The sequence below is a fragment of the Neolamprologus multifasciatus genome, chromosome 4, assembly GCF_963576455.1.
Source record: "Neolamprologus multifasciatus chromosome 4, fNeoMul1.2, whole genome shotgun sequence".
NCBI classification, from domain to species: domain Eukaryota; kingdom Metazoa; phylum Chordata; class Actinopteri; order Cichliformes; family Cichlidae; genus Neolamprologus; species Neolamprologus multifasciatus.
Window position 1 is genome coordinate 20,440,652 of NC_140442.1, and position 15,612 is coordinate 20,456,263.

At 40.8% G+C, this 15,612-nt stretch overlaps 2 protein-coding genes across 5 annotated transcripts in view; one reads left to right on the plus strand and one right to left on the minus strand.

Moving 5' to 3' along the window:
• epn2 (epsin 2) overlaps window positions 1-6,777 on the plus strand; it is a 25,105-nt gene extending 18,328 nt beyond the window's left edge. For 2 of the 3 annotated variants that reach the window (XM_085158163.1, XM_085158164.1), the window contains exons 7-10: window positions 509-658; window positions 1,358-1,450; window positions 2,663-2,896; window positions 3,121-6,777. In XM_085158163.1, coding sequence (XP_085014289.1) covers window positions 509-658; window positions 1,358-1,450; window positions 2,663-2,896; window positions 3,121-3,458 — 815 coding nt within the window. In that variant the 3' untranslated portion in view covers window positions 3,459-6,777. The remainder of the gene's footprint in view (window positions 1-508; window positions 659-1,357; window positions 1,451-2,662; window positions 2,897-3,120) is intronic. The other variant, XM_085158165.1, reaches the window with a different exon arrangement.
• Window positions 5,207-9,768, minus strand: b9d1 (B9 protein domain 1). Of its 2 annotated transcripts, none has more exons than XM_085158167.1 (7): window positions 9,574-9,768; window positions 9,346-9,414; window positions 9,060-9,171; window positions 8,326-8,422; window positions 8,088-8,150; window positions 7,533-7,600; window positions 5,207-7,206 (listed from the first exon to the last, which is right to left on the minus strand). In XM_085158167.1, exons 1-7 carry the CDS (start codon window positions 9,634-9,636, stop codon window positions 7,121-7,123), a joined length of 558 nt encoding a protein of 185 aa, XP_085014293.1. In that variant the 5' UTR covers window positions 9,637-9,768; the 3' UTR covers window positions 5,207-7,120. The 2 variants fall into 2 exon arrangements, with proteins under 2 accessions (XP_085014293.1, XP_085014292.1); XM_085158166.1 differs by having other exon boundaries at window positions 5,207-7,263.
• Between the last annotated feature and the right edge of the window lie 5,844 nt (window positions 9,769-15,612).

Consider the following 15,612-nt stretch of genomic DNA (forward strand, 5'->3'; position numbering starts at 1 on the left):
AGAAAATTTGTTTAAATGTTTGATCAAGGAAGGGCATGATAGTTTCTGTTGCAGCATAATCACAGACGGAATCACATATGTGAGATTTTTAGATAACTATAACACAGATTCTTTGGAGTCCTAAATGAAATCACATGATCCCTCGCACTGTTTGCTCTCTGTACTCTGTGAAATGTACCTAATAATAAAATTTGAGGATGTTGAAAGAGCGGCAGCCCAGAAATGAGGGAGCTTACTGCGTTTTTATCCCTTATCTGTCGTGTGTTTGGTTGACCGTTCATTCTGGATTCTGTGCTGTAATTCAGTAACATAAATAATTTTTCAAGGATAAGGTGCTTGTTGGTTTTCCTTCCTCAACTCAAGGTTGGACTGATGTATTAAGTGAGGCCCAGGGGGGCTCAGCACATTAAATTAACCCTGCTTTTCACCAATTCACTCCCCTCTCTTTACCTGTATTTACCTTTAATCCCTCACCCACAGAACATTGAATGTCTCCCCCTCTCTCCAGGATCTGCCCCTAAGCCAGCAACCTCAGTGGACCCATGGGGCACTTCTACTGTCCCACCCATCAAGAGCAGCGATCCCTGGGCGCCCAACTCCATTCCTGCTTCTGACCCATGGGGTTCTGCAGCAGCCCGCCCCAAACCCTCCAACACAGGTAACCTTCTCTCTCGCGCTCTCTCTCTCGCGCGCTCTCTCTCGCTCTCTCTAGCTCTCTCTAGCTCTAGCTAGCTCTAGCTCTAAACATAGCCAGCTTTGCTACCAACTAAGTACCAAGGTGACCTGTCATGTTGCTTCTTACATTGTGATTAATAAATTAAAGTTGCAAGTACACAATGTTTTAAAAAGAATCATCCGATTTCAAAAAGCTTTTTAAAAATCTTGCGGTGACTTTTAGAATACATGGCTGAATTTAAGTTTCACATAGAGAGCTTACAATGTTTACAACTGTGCAGTGTGTTTACCTCCTGACACACAGTATGTGTCCGTGTGATTGTCTGGAGTCGGTGCATCCACTGCTGTCGTTATGTTACCCACTGGCAATCATGTGAAACTCACGAACCCCTCTGTGTTTCGATTGTTACCGTTGAACAGAATTAAAGCACTCTGAAATTGGATGATTCTTGGTTATACTTTTTTGTATTGTATAATTTTCCAAGGTTTTAATGAAAATGCAGTCGACTTGAAGACTCAAACTCACAACAGAGCAACACAACACAAAGTATTCATTGTCATTCATACTCATATTGTATTCCATTTGTCTTTTTATGTATTTGCTCTGTGTTTATGTGAACTTTTGTCTACTTTGTGTATTGTCTTGTATTCTTGCATTTGTGTATGCATTTTCTCCTTTCAGGTAGCTTTGACCTGTTGAGCGCATCCAATGGTACATCCAAAGAAGACTTCTCAGAGTTTGATAGCCTGCGCTCTTCCTCCTCTGTCCCCACTGGTACTCACCCTGTCTTTGTCTCTCTAATGACATGGAGTCTGTGTTGTTGTTTTTGTTTTTTTGTTTTTCTCGTTTTTCTCAGTGTCTGTCTGTGCAGATGCGTTGCTTCTGCATGGCAGAGACACACACATGTCTTGTGTTTATATGTCAGTATCACCAGACTGGAGCAAAGGCAGCATTATAACCACTAAAATTAGGTTTTTAAGCTGATTTGGCAGTAATTGTATCAAATTGTGGCCGGGAAACAGCTCTTTGCTCCAGTCTGGTTCCATTTCACTGTGGTGTAATCTGGGGCAGCTTTTGAAGGTACATTATTAAATAAATTATCAGACTCAGTTTAGGGAAACCCTCTCAGATATGACCTGATTCTTGTTAAATCTCGATTTGGGAATTTACATCTAAATTTAAACTAATCCTATTCACAGCTCCATTCAGGTCTGTGTCTGATAAGGTTCCAGTGAACAGTTTGGATGGTGTTATTCTCTAGTCCGAGTGGGGGAGGATGATGACTTTTGCTCTAGCTCAACACTAACACAGCACTAATGCAGTCCAAGAGGTGGTGAGGAAAAGAATAAAGTGAAGCGACCTTCTACGGAGCGGATTTGAGCTCCAGCTGAAATCTACAAGATTTATGGGGCATTGTAGGCCTATCTCATCTTACCATGGCTGTTTCTAAGATCTGCTACACTTCATTTCTTATTTTGTGGCAGCAGTTTTCATCTTTGACATTTCCGTTTGTGTGTGTTTGTGTGTGTGTGCATGCGCGTGCTGTTGCTAGTAAGCTGGGTTTATGAGTGCATCAGTGAATGTCTCTACTGCTATCTGACTGCTGCCACAACAAACAGCCAGGCTGTCTGCCTCTGATGTCCTCTCATAATAGCGTCTTCTGATCATTTTATGGCATCAACTCAGTTTCGTTTTACACTCAGTCTGAATCTGGTTTGCTCATGTGCTGATAAAGATGTCCGCTAGTAGGTCGGCGACTCTGAGAAATCCAAATGGACAGCAAGTTTAGAGAACAAAACAAAAACAAAATAGAATACCACAGTAAATCAGTCCTTTTTGTTCAAATACTACGCTTCGGTATTGTAGATGCCCTCAATTATTTGCCGTACCCGACTGGAGTAGGCATTAAATCCATAATGCTTTGCCCAATTCTGAAAGCAGCTCGTTCAGCTGTAAAATACGACTACCTCTACTTTTGTTCTTCAGGTGATATGGGCATTGCATCTTCTGTCCCCTCCCAACTCAGCCTGGCCAGCAGTAGCAGCCTGGACATATTTGATCCCCTTCCCACCTCAGCATCTACTTCCATCATCACAAACCCAACTAGAAAGACTCCTGAGTCCTTCCTGGGTCCCAATGCTGCCCTGGTCAATTTAGACTCTCTGGTGACCAAACCGGCCCAGCCTGCGCCAGTTGTCAACCCATTCTTGGCTTCAACAGGTGGGAGAGCAAAGAGAATGTGAAATCTAATATTTTATATATTTATTATTATTATTTATTTATTTTCTAACAATCTTAGTGGGATGGGTGAAGAAAGTGTTAGCTTTGAAGTATTTTAGCGAGTACTTTATATAATGTCCAATTGACATAGCCCAACTAAACACAATGTACTGTTGTACTAATGTGTTTTCTTCCTTTGTTTGTTATCCCCTCACTTTATTTAGGTGGCTCTGCTCCAACCCCAGCCCCAGCCAACCCCTTCCAAGTGAGCCAGCCAGCTCCCCCCACCCTCAACCAGATGCGCGTCAGCCCGATGCCCTCTGGCTTTGGCAGCATGGCAGAGCCCATAGGCCTTTCCTCCATGCCTCCTCAGCCCGTCCCCATGGTCCCTCTGACAGGTATGGCCCCCATTGGCCACTCGATGCCTGGAGTGGGTGCTGTGGGAGGCATAGGGATGAGCGCAGGGATTCCATCCTCCATGTCCATGCCCCAGCCCCTGATGAGCATGCCCCCCCAGGCTGGGACTCAAAACACCGGAACCACCAACCCGTTCCTTTTGTGAGAGGATGACCGGGAGAGGGACATCATGGAGTAACCCTTCCGTTTACTCTTCAACTTTAGCCCCTCAAGAAGCTTCAAAACGAACAAGGAGACGTCTTATCTCAATTATCCATTTATAACCAACTCCAAGCCAGAGTCCCAGCAGGACCCTCTCCTACCTTACCACACTCCCTAACTCCTTTCTTCTCTCTTTCTTTCTCTCCTACAAGCTGCCTAGTCCTGTGTTCCATGCTGATCTAATGATAATGTTGATGACCACAAAGAGTTTGCATCAGTCCACAGACTTTTAAGAGTAGCGTCAGTGTTTACAGTTTTTCCACTGAGGCAGGACTTGGCCACAGTCTCTCCTCCTTGTCCTTTTCTCAATCATTTCTCCCTTACCTCTTCCCTTTAGGACCGCTCCTCTCCTCTTCTGTAGTGGAGTGACAGGAGAGTCTGACTGTTCTAATGCCAGGATCTTATCTCTTCACTAGAGCTAATCTTTTATAAGCCCTGTCAGCTGGTGTGTGTGTGTGAGAGAGTGCACATCTCAGTACTTTTACACTGTGTATTTTCCAGCGAGTCAACTTCCACTCACTGGAGTAAAGATGAGAGATGGTTAGATGTGTTTATACTCTGTGTGTGTGAGTGTGTGTGTGTTACAAAGCAGGAATTTTGCACAATTGTTTGCTTTTTTCTTCTTCTTTGTTTATTTTTTTTTCTGCGACTGTTGGGCTCACCGTTACACCTTAGCTTAGGGAGGACATCCAGCCGCTTAAAACAGCCGAGTCGACACACACACACAAACACAAAAACACAGTGCCTCGGCTCATGGTCACAACTCTCATCTGGTCACTTCTCCTAACCTCTGAACTTTTTTCAGACCCTTCAGATGACCTTTGACCTCAGTGGTTCACAGGAATAACAATGAAAGCTTCTCAGAGGAGATGTTTTGTTTGTTTGTTTTTAAATATCTGTGTTTTTGCTCACATGCAAGTGTACTGATACTAACTACTACATGTTGAGCCCCCCCAAAATGTTTGTAGTGAAAAAGACATGAACTGTGGTGGCATCAGTATTTTTTTGTTTTTTTTGCTATATAAATAGGATGCAGTGAGGCATCATGGGACAGTTTTTTGTTTTTTTTTCTTTAAGTTTGTTTCAAGGCTCAAAGGGATACGTGTGGAAGGAGGGTTGTGTGTGTGTGTGTGTGTATGTGCGTGTTTGCAGGAGAAATGCATTTAGTTTCCAAGTGTACTTTCATGAACAAGTTTTCCCATTTCTCAGTCTGAAACTGTGGAAACTGATTTGGAATTAGTTTCTGAAGTGGAACTCAAACAAGAGGCAACTTAGGCATCAACAACCTTAAGTGTGTGTGTGCGTGTGCGTGCCCGCATGTTTGCAGCAGATATCAGTGATTGTTGCTTTAACAAAAAATAAATAAATTTTAAAGCATATGACAGACACTTGGCATTGTGGGAAGAGTTTACCTCTGACTGGATTTGCTGGTGTTAATCTATCTACAGGATTACATTACCTAGTGGGAACACACTCACTCACACACACATTTTCAAAGGGGGTTGTTCCAGGATCAGTCTATTGATAGCACAGGGAATCCCACAGCAAACAACAGCGAGTCATGTTACGTAAACGTGCGGTTGTTTTCTTGTGTTGGTTACTTTATTTTGTTTTTCTTTGTGTTAGGTGTAAATCCATAGCCAAGCTTATCAGAGTTTTGGAGCTGTGTACCTAGCTAAGCCATGTGTCATCTTTATTTTATTTTTTATTTTTTTCCTGTTACTCTAGTTTGTGTCACCCTATGGGTAGGCTATGTAATTCTCTTCTCTTAGAAGCACAACTATTACCAAAGTCATAGCGACTGTGATTTCAGAGGATGCCGTACTCTGATTACTTTGAACAGTAGAGTCACCGCTTACTGACATTTTTCCCCCCCTTCTCTTTCTGTTTATTGACGCTCTTGAGATCAGAGACTCCATTGTTAAAATGTTTTATATTTCAGAGCTGTTTTACATTTTGTTCAGAGTTTTGTGTAAGAAAGTGTTACTGTTGGCTGAACATCAGCACATTTACTGACAGCGAGCTGAGTGTCTTGTCTTTCGTCATTTTGGTTGTGAAAGGTGGGTTGATGACATTCAGCTATGGATGAATTGCACCTGGTGTACAGACCCTTTTTTGTGTAAGTCAGAATAGTTTCTTCAGTTCTTTCTCAATAACTGCCAATGTGACTGTGGAAAGCTTGTTTTTCCTTCCTTGTTAATTTTTCTTTTGATATGGATTGGCGCCCCCTCGTGGTCTGCTCTGGTATGATAGCTACTCTGCAGGACCGTGGTGACATCCACTTAAAGCAGACCTTCATTTCTCTCAGGCAAAAACAAAAGGAGGGGCAGCTCCGACCGTACGTGTGCGTATGCTTTTCACGAGGGTGGCGGTGGTGATTGCTTTTTACGTTTGGGGGTCCTGAATGAATGGATGGATGCAACCCCTGCAGACCAGCAAGCATTTTTAAATTTTTTTAATCTCAACTAAATATATGCAAAAATAAAAGAAGGAAAAAGTGAACGAGATAAAAACAGACTTAACGCTTGATGTGTTTTGCAGGATAAAATTTGCTAACTAAGTCTTGTTCATGGAAACACTACTATGATATTCTAGCTCAAGATGTGTCACCTTCTCACCGGCCTTGTCTTTCACTGCGGGCCTGACCTTAAACTTCACTCTCAGCAATTGCAGGAAAGTTTATAGAGGCGTCGAAAAGAGAACAAAGGCTTCGAGCCGTTGCGCTCAAACAGTCTGAGAACGCTGCAGCCGGAAAACGTTTTTTCTTGAATCCCTGGCAGCGTTGTTCACAGTCGTGACTATGGTGCAGTGAAAATGTGGCCTGTGTGTAGCGAGCTCCTCTGTGTTACATTATGTATTCACTATGCTTTTATCAAGAGGACTAACTGACCTTACAGGCTGTCTGTCTTTGTATGCATAAACAGCCTCCTTTATTCTTTTCTTTTTGTGTCCATTTACCTTTCTCATAGTACTGGGAGCAGGCTGCGTTTTCTTTTTTTTTTTTTTTCTCTTCTTTTTTTTCTTTATTGGATACGTGCTCAACCTGTTGGCATTATAACTGTATAATATAATTTATCATTTGTACTATTGTAACATACTGTTCTTCTGTATACCTTATTATTCTGTGTAATGGGTTTTTGTAGGAAAAGTCATTGTGGTATTTTAACGGCATCTAAACAAATGAACGCAGCAGGCTCCGCACCCCTGTCGGATGAGGACAACTGTAGCTGCAACTGGTTCAAAATAAACTGTGTATCACTTCAGCTCTGTCCGCTCTGTCTCTCCTTGCATGTTGTTTTTAGGGCTGGGGATGTTTTGACCACAGACTACAACAATCTGTGCTCAACATGTGTAGTTTATTTGTGTTAGAAAAGTTAAAAAAAACATACAGTAACAGTGAAAAAAATTCAAAAATGGTACAAAATGTATAACTGAAAGCACATTAGTATAATTCCATCTCTACACAATATTTCCATATGCGCACATTGTTGCTGGTGTCTCATTTGAACACGTGATTGTCACTGTGAGGGGAAAAAATGTCACCTTAATGAGGAGACGTGTCATTTGGCCCAAATTTCCTTCAGTCTGTTAATGTTACCACATGTTTTATGGTTGTTCCTCTGTTGACCAGCCAGATGTGGCGGAGGGCTTGTTTGCTGATGGTCCCGTGTCATAGTCCATCTTCTTCATGTCTTTAGTCATGATGAGAAAGGAGACTGAGACAAAGCCTTGCGAATGAACTCTAGTCACTGCAACATTAAATATAAGACAGAGTTTCTGTTTTAGTCCAGAGCCTGGAAAATACGCTGCAGAGTAATGAGTAACTTGTGTGATTTGATCTGTTGCGAATCTAAAGGCTCAGTCACTAGAATAAGAACTGCGATAGGAGAAACAACTATTTCAACAGCAACAAGAAGTTAATCGCACTAGACTGGACTCCTTTCGGGTTCCCTGATGTGACTTTAGCACAGCATGCTAGTTTTGGGACAGTAAAGAAATACAGACAAGAGCCACACACCTTCTCTGCCCTCACCCTGGGCCACCACTTTAGGATCTGTGTATTCAGGCCGTCGTCCCGTCAACCACCTGAACAGGAGAGGAAAAAATTTGTGAACCTTTCTGTGTACGACAAACTGGCTTAAGAATATGGATTTAGCTTGAGATAAACTCAGTTTTCTCAGTCTACTCTGGAAGGCTTTTTAAGGCAAGTTAACCTTAACTTGATACTTTGATACAAGTGGCTAAAACAAGAGGAAGAAAAGCCCTTAAAAACGTGTGCTGCTGCTGTTTTATTTCAGTTACACTGTCAGGACAACAAATGACATAACTTTGGCATGCCACCAAAGTTACGCGACCTTAGGTTGTCAGGAGATAACGTGGGAATGCCTTTGTTTGTGTTTTTCCGCATACTGATCACAGAGGCAGGAAAACAATGTTAATTATTCTCACCACACAGGTAATAAGAGCCTATCTTTAGCTCAGGTGTTGCGCAGTTTGTACTGCTCTGAGATCATAAGCCACCCGAGCTGCTGGCAGAGAGATGAGAAGACCGCACACTGAGCACACATCTCACCCTGTGAACTTCTGAAGTCTCCATGTGGGCTCAGGAACAAACATGGGAATGGTTTTCGTATGCCTGAAGAATAAAAATAACATTATTTTCTGTTTCACGCTCTTCCTGCTGAAAGAAGCAGGTGGTGTCTACATGCTGACATGGCTCAAAGGTGAGCACGAGTCATTTGAAAATGGTACTTGTGTAGGGCAACCCACCCCCCAAAAAAACCTAATAAGTAAATGAAAGCAGTACTGACTGTCCTGGTGTGAAGGGGATGTGTGTTGCTCCGTAGCCTCTGACCACATCGTTGCCAAAAACATCTGGACCATAAACACTCACCACGAGCTGAGGCCCTGGAAAATGAACCCATTAATTAATACATAAATTCTCTGTCTACAATAAGTTTTAGATATTATTTCTATTTTCAGAGCAGATCATCTGCCTCAATCTCACCTATCTAACATTTTCCTCTGTGGTCTTCCTCTTTTCCTCCTGCCTAACAGCTCCATATTCAGCATCCTTTGTCCAACATTTCCACTTTCCCCCCCTCCATGCCAAACTCTGTCTCCAAACTGCTCAACCTGAGTGATCCTTCTAATATTTTAATTTCCAGTCCCATACATCCTGATCACTCCCAGACTCCAAACCATACATCATAACAGATCACACCACCATCCTTTAAACCTTCCCTTTCACTCATGCTGCTATCCTTCTTTCACAAATCGCCCCTGACACTTGTCTCCACCCAGCCTGCACTCTCTTTTTCACCTCTCTTGTGCACTTTGGGCGGTTGACTCTCACATACTTGGTTGGCTGTCTGTCAGTACTACAATTCATCTCTTGTCACTCTATCATATACTTTCTCTTGATCTGGAAAGACAGCACAACTAATTTACCCTTCTCCTTCTAAAGGATCTAATATTTTTGTCAACAGAGGGCAACTGTTTGTAATTAACCACGTGTTTTTGAGTGTGTTTGTGTAATGCTCACATCCAGATGGATTTGTGCTCTTAAATGTTGTTGCCAGTGGGAAGTTCCATATCAATCTGTGCGAAGCTTGGCTGCTTTTACTAGCAATTTGCGTGATGCCTTCCTCCAACCCCTATAGGACGAAAACAAACAAACACACGAAATTTCAGTAGGGGCTGGACTTTAACCATTTGTTATTTAGTAAAGACTTCATGACCCCTTTTCAGGCTAATTGTTCTTTTACTATGCATAAAACTAATTTTATATTGAATCTCGAGATGCAGAAAAAGACTTGACAGCTACTCACCGTAGTGGGAGCCCAGTCGTGGCCGTAGACAAAACAATATTTGCAGTACAAGTTGTCATACTCTGGAAACTGAAATACAACAAAGATAATATCAGCTTTACACCTGTACACAAGGGTAAACGAACTGAGAAATGAGACGAATCCATGGCACAAGTTACCTCAAAGGGTGCTAATGCTAGCTGAACAATCAGCTGCTAGGCTAGGCTAAAACACAGAAAGGCCACTCACGTTCGCTCCCTCAATATGTCCGTTCACCGTGAGAAGAAACACGGATGGGTTGCTTGCAGCCATTACGGCTTTAGTTAGTAAACCAGAAGCTGAATGCGTTTCTCTTTCATGAAAGATTCAATCCGCTGCAGAAGAATCCTGCTGCTGATCATTCCGTTGCTAGGGCGACGCTTTTCCTCCTCTACGGAAACCTGCTACATCCAAACTGAACGGTCGCGTCAACGCGATGAGGAAATGTTAACACTGTCCACAAGATGACGCCACTGTACCAAACACCGAGTAACAGGAGAGCATCCTGGAGCTTTACATAAACAGTGAACACTATCAGGCTCCTCACACTATTAGGAGACGGTAATGCGCGCGGTCACATAGTGTACTAAGTGGGGCCACGAGTCACAACATATGATCAAGAAGCAGAGGAAGTGTTGAATGGAGGAGCACAGCATTACCACATTAGTGTTCAGTGGCTTCGATTTATGGGTAGGATTTATTACCATGTCCATTCTTGGGAACAGAAGATGGCAGAACTTAATATGTTGTTTGTCTGCCATTGTTTAAAAACCAGTGAGGAAGAGGAGAAGCCTTCCAGCACATAGGGAAAGTAGAGGATAGTGGGAGCAGCTGTAATACACTTCTGCATAAACTCTCAGGGACAGAACTGATTTTGACGTAAAAATTTTCTGGATCTGCACTATTTTTTTCTTCTTCTACTGTTTAAAATTGACATCACAGTAAATTTGAACTTGCATCAATTTAAACTTACAAACTTACTTGTTTTTAATTTACATCAGTTTTAAAGATAATTTTGAACAATCATGTAGGCGCTACTAGATAGAATATAAGATTGTAACGCTGATGTCGGGGTTAATTTCAACATTTAGGACTGCAGGCGCCTTGCTTCTCTGTGTTGATGACTGACTTTACTGTTAAAGATGACATATTGCAATAATTCTACATTTAAAATGACTCCCTAAAATAAAAATACATCTTTTGTATAAAATAGTGCTTACATGTTGACAGAAGGTGTCAGTTTGAAGGTATCATAGCAAATCTTGCATTATTCTCTTAAAATCTCTTATGTCATATGGTAATATCTTAAAAAAATCAGTCAGTATCTGTTGTCTATATTGATGTAAGTTACCTTAAAAACAGTTTTAAATTGTAACTTATACTCAGTTCATAGGATTATATTATAGTTACCTCTAGAATAGTTAGGCTTTCTGGGAAAATGCCTTGAATCCACAGACTAACATACCTCCGAGAGCTAAACCTTTCTATGTATGTTTTTAGATTTGAGAAATAGTGTTATTTGCTTCATTTTTACAGTCTTGCCATCATAAGTGAAAATGTACAAATTGTACTATTAGTGCACATATGTAGTGCTTAATAAATGTATTAGACTATATATCATAAAAAGAAGAAAACACAAATCGTTTAGAAATCTGTCAAAAACTTGTTTCTAAAATAAAAATGGCATTATTATTTATTAGGTAATTAACAGACTGGATTCACATTTTTCCAGACTTCTCTGATGTGTCAGAATTGATGAATAAATCAAGCATAAGATTCAAGCACTGAACCAATTTTTCTGTTCAGAAATGCAAGTAAATAACTGTAATTTGGTGCTTTAATTAAAAAAGATTAACATGATTTATTTTTTCAGCTTTTTTATAGAACAGTTCATTTGAAAGTTCACGGATACAAGAATAATTATATTTTAACATTAAAAATGTCATTTTGATTAAAGAGCTTGCACAGACTGGTGGATTAACCATCGCAGAAACAGAAGAAATTATTTTGGCAATTCAGGACAGCATAAAACTTACACTGGGTGGTGTTCTAGTAATTTATAAAGTACTGTATTGTTCCTTTTCTTAAAAATGACTAGTGTGCTTGAAGTAGTCTTTGAATTATGAGGGAAAATGTAAAAAGTTACAATTACCCCCAGTCTCCCCTGATGCTTTCTCTCTAAGGATATTTGAAAGGGTGCATTTTCACAAAAATTATGATATTTTTCTAAATCTAACCACATAGTTTAATTGCCTCAACAGCACCAGAAAAGTGAAAAGTATATAGAAATATTAAACTACATGGCAGAAAGCTTTTCTGGGAGCAAATCCTGAGAGCAAACCACGTACGATCAAACTACATCAAGGACCTAGTTGTTGCATGGTTGGGAGCTTTAAATGAAACCCAACGAGTCCCATTTCCAAATGTCAGGTCTGCCCTTCCATTAATCAAAGTGCATGACAACGACAAGCATACACTGTATAAACAGCATATATGTGATGAACACATTGGTAACCCTAAGTGCACGAACATCGTGTTCTTTGTCAAGCAAATGGCACTCTTATTTCTGCATACAAAGATGGAAATGTGCAATTGTGGTTTGCCTCGCGTTTAAATGCATTATATGGCAAACACACATAAACAGAGTGCAGTGTTTCCACTATGTTCAACTGCGTAATGTTCAAATATGAGACAAATATAACAGGTAAGTAGTGTGGGATTATAATATTATTTTATGCCATGTTAGACCCCTAATTAAAGACTGTGAATTATTATGTAGTTTTAGTTTGCATTATTCTCCTGAATTAGAAGAAGGTGATAACTATTACATTTGTTAAACTGATTTGCATTACATTAGACTGCTGATTTATTGTGAATGAATGATATTGTTTTATGATGCATTATACTGCTGAGTTATAAGAAATACTGTTCGCAGAAAGTCATCGCCTTATTTGTCTGATTAGAAGAGAACAGAACATACTGGAGAGGTTTTCTGCCCCATCTCAGCAGGAGCAGATAAACAGGGAGCCAAGGTCGTAGCTTAGGCGCCGTGTGAGAGAAAGAATGTGAATGTTTAGGCTTTTATGACTAGGTGGGGGCCACTAGAGGCTATAAGAGTTTGATCAATGCTCCACCATTTGGAGATCTGATGCTGTCTGCGCACAATGTCCATCTCCCACGCGTGTATTCATTAAATCATCGTTTGACTCAACCCGGCCGGACCAGTGTTGTTATTTTGGTTTTCCTCTTGTATCCATCCCCAATATTTGAATCTGTGACAGTAGTATTTAGTTAAATTAAGTGGAAATGTGCTCACCACTTTTCCAAATTAACATTAAATTGTACAACATTATGGTAACAGCTGGGTTTGTAATGCAGTTCCACTGAGTTTATTCAGGTGCTACTACTTTTAATTGGAAAACATCATCCACTATATTTTCTCTGTTTGCAACATGCTGCCACATTTTCAGTCAGGAGGATGTGCATTCATGTTCACGTTAAGAAGAAGGTACAACGTTTTGCTTAAGACATAATACAAATCTGTTCTTTTAAAGATCTTAAAATGAGATACATACACCCTCAGATGAACTAAAAACAGGACAGAAACCAGCATGTTGCCGCTTATTTAACAAATATTCCATATGAATCAAGTAGTTAAGTAGCAGACAATCAAATGCACTTGATTAACTCATTATCAGCAAGTGTGATGTGATGACTTGAGCTTGTTTTGCACCGCAGGACCTGGGCACTTTGCATTCATTGTGTCCACCATGAAAAAAATGTTTTCTCGTGTTAAATGTGAGACCATCTGTCTGACGGCTAAAGCTTGGCCCAAACTGGGTCATGAAACAGGACAATGATCCCAAACGCAGCAGCAAATCTAGTGCAGAATGGCTGAAAAGGAAAGGAATCAAGGAGCTGCAATGGTCCAGTCAAAGTCCAGGTCTCAAACCTGTTGAAATGCTATGTTGGGACTTTCAGAGAGCTGTGCATGAGTGAATTCCCGCAAACCTCAATGAACGAATGTAAGGAAGATTACCGATTACTACAAGCTACTAAATCAATCAACAAAAATCATCAAAGATGTTGTTTGGGCCAGCCGTGGCCCAGTTGCTACAACACACCTGCCATCTGCCCTTAATATGGTTGGGTTAGCTGAGTTGTGGCGGTCAAATATGGGCCATACAGTCATTGCTATCTGTGGTAACCTACAATGATTGATGGGAACTACAACTTTTAGGGGTTAAGAGAAACCAAAAGAGCAAAAGGCAAATTAACAGAATATTCATATTCACCTGAACAAAATCCAGAACTTGACAAGATCACTGGATCGTCTCAGTTGCAGAAAGAACAAAGACTCCAAACACGTTTGGCGAGTCACTTCAAGAATATACCTGATGGATAGAAGTTTGTAAAGGTTAAGTTAAGATACAATTTTACTGTCTAGCTGAAGTCCAATCTCAATGTGGAGCTAATTGCTGTAAAAACATAACTAGTAATATAGGGCAGCTGGGCTAAATATGTATGAAACTGTTTCACGATGAACCACACTGTAACTGCGCATTTCTTTTTAACTAACAGCTGAAACTGCATCAAACAAAGCCTCCCAGGTGCAGCTGCACCTTATAATCTGGGCTTGCCCACCAACCCTTACCAAATTAGAGCATGGCAAGTGTTTTAAGGGGACTAAGTCTGCAGTGTGAAAATATTTTGCGATCATGCAAAAAGAAAACTGCTGCAAAAGGGAGTAACGCTTCGAATCCACCAGAGACTACTTTGTAGCAAATCTAAGGTAAGTCTGATTTATAGTTTTTCTCCTGCTCTGTTGTTTCTCTGTAGCCTCGATGCACTCTTTGCACTCTTTGCACTCTTTCCACATTACAATATGTTCTGTGGTTTAACCACTCAACCGGTTTTGTTCATCGAAAATCCAGCAGTTCTCAAACTGCTTTTGAAAATGTTCAAAAGGAAGAAACACTGTAGTCCATCCCATAGATGGAAACGCATACAGAAGATCAACCGATTGCGTGTTTGAGAATGGAAAACTAGGCATTCAGCAGCGAAACCCTGTAATATTAGTGGTCCTATGTCCTCATCCACAGTGACACAGACAGTGGTAAAAGACAGGCTGCTCATTCTCTTCAAAATAATACTCAAGACCTCACTGCAACCATTCCTTTTTACATTTCAAAGGACTGGATGCCATTTCAAATTGTCCAAAGGTCTGGCTTTGTGAAGGTGATGAAGGTTGCCATGCCTCCCTACAAAGTGCCATCACAAACATTATTTTTCAAGACTGAAATCCCAACCTGTACAAGCAGATTAAAGCTGCTGCTACACAAAATAAAACTTTAGTTCAAGGTACATGCTTTGAAGCAAGTGCGGGGCTGATCTACCACAAAATCAAACTTTTCAGTCTCTGTTACCTCAGAACAAGCTGGCAGCTGGAATCAACCCTGGAAACACTGTTTCCACAATATTACATGAGTTTTGTTTCTCTGGGTTTTTTCAGTATGCTAGAAAAATACCTGAGCTGCATAACAACAGAGAACGCCAAAATATGTCTAAGGCTTTCAAGGAGTCTTGTGACTTGTGGCGTTTTGGCCGTTACTTGAACCTTGCTTTTAGCTGACAATACTTGATGCTTGCAGTTATTTAGTCAACGGCTTCTTGCTGGAAAAAGGAGCACAGAATGCAAAACAAAATACAGATAGAGTGACCCAGTGGGGATGATCCCCACTGGGATCTTCCGCACTTTCTTAACTTATAAATGTGACAAATGGCAGTTGTTTAGGGTGGAAAAAAGAAGAAAAAAAAAAGCTATTGTGCGATTTTTGGGGGAAGTTGGTATGTTTGAACTATTTGATCCAATAAAACTAACTACTAACTAGAACTACAGTGGGGCAAAAAAGTATTTAGTCAGCCACCGATTGTGCAAGTTCCCCCACTTAAAATGATGACAGAGGTCAGTAATTTGCACCAGAGGTACACTTCAACTGTGAGAGACAGAATGTGAAAAAAAAATCCATGAATTCACATGGTAGGATTTGTAAAGAATTTATTCGTAAATCAGGGTGGATCACAGTAGCTGGTATTTTGGCCCATTCCTCCATGCAGATCTTCTCAAGAGCAGTGATGTTTTGGGGCTGTCGCCGAGCAACATGGACTTTCAACTCCCGCCACAGATTTTCTATGGGGTTGAGGTCTGGAGACTGGCTAGGCCACTCCAGGACTTTCAAATGCTTCTTA

What these genes read in the sequence shown, in the direction of transcription:
- b9d1 (XM_085158166.1), bottom strand. Translation starts at nt 9,636, where the DNA reads ATGGCTGCAAGCAACCCATCCGTGTTTCTTCTCACGGTGAACGGACAT. An exon ending in ACGACTGGGCTCCCACTACG is followed by an intron (nt 9,172 to 9,345) that starts GTGAGTAGCTGT and finishes TTCGTCCTATAG; the next exon opens with GGGTTGGAGGAAGGCATCAC. An exon ending in CCAGGGTGAGGGCAGAGAAG is followed by an intron (nt 7,264 to 7,532) that starts GTGTGTGGCTCT and finishes TTAATGTTGCAG; the next exon opens with TGACTAGAGTTCATTCGCAA.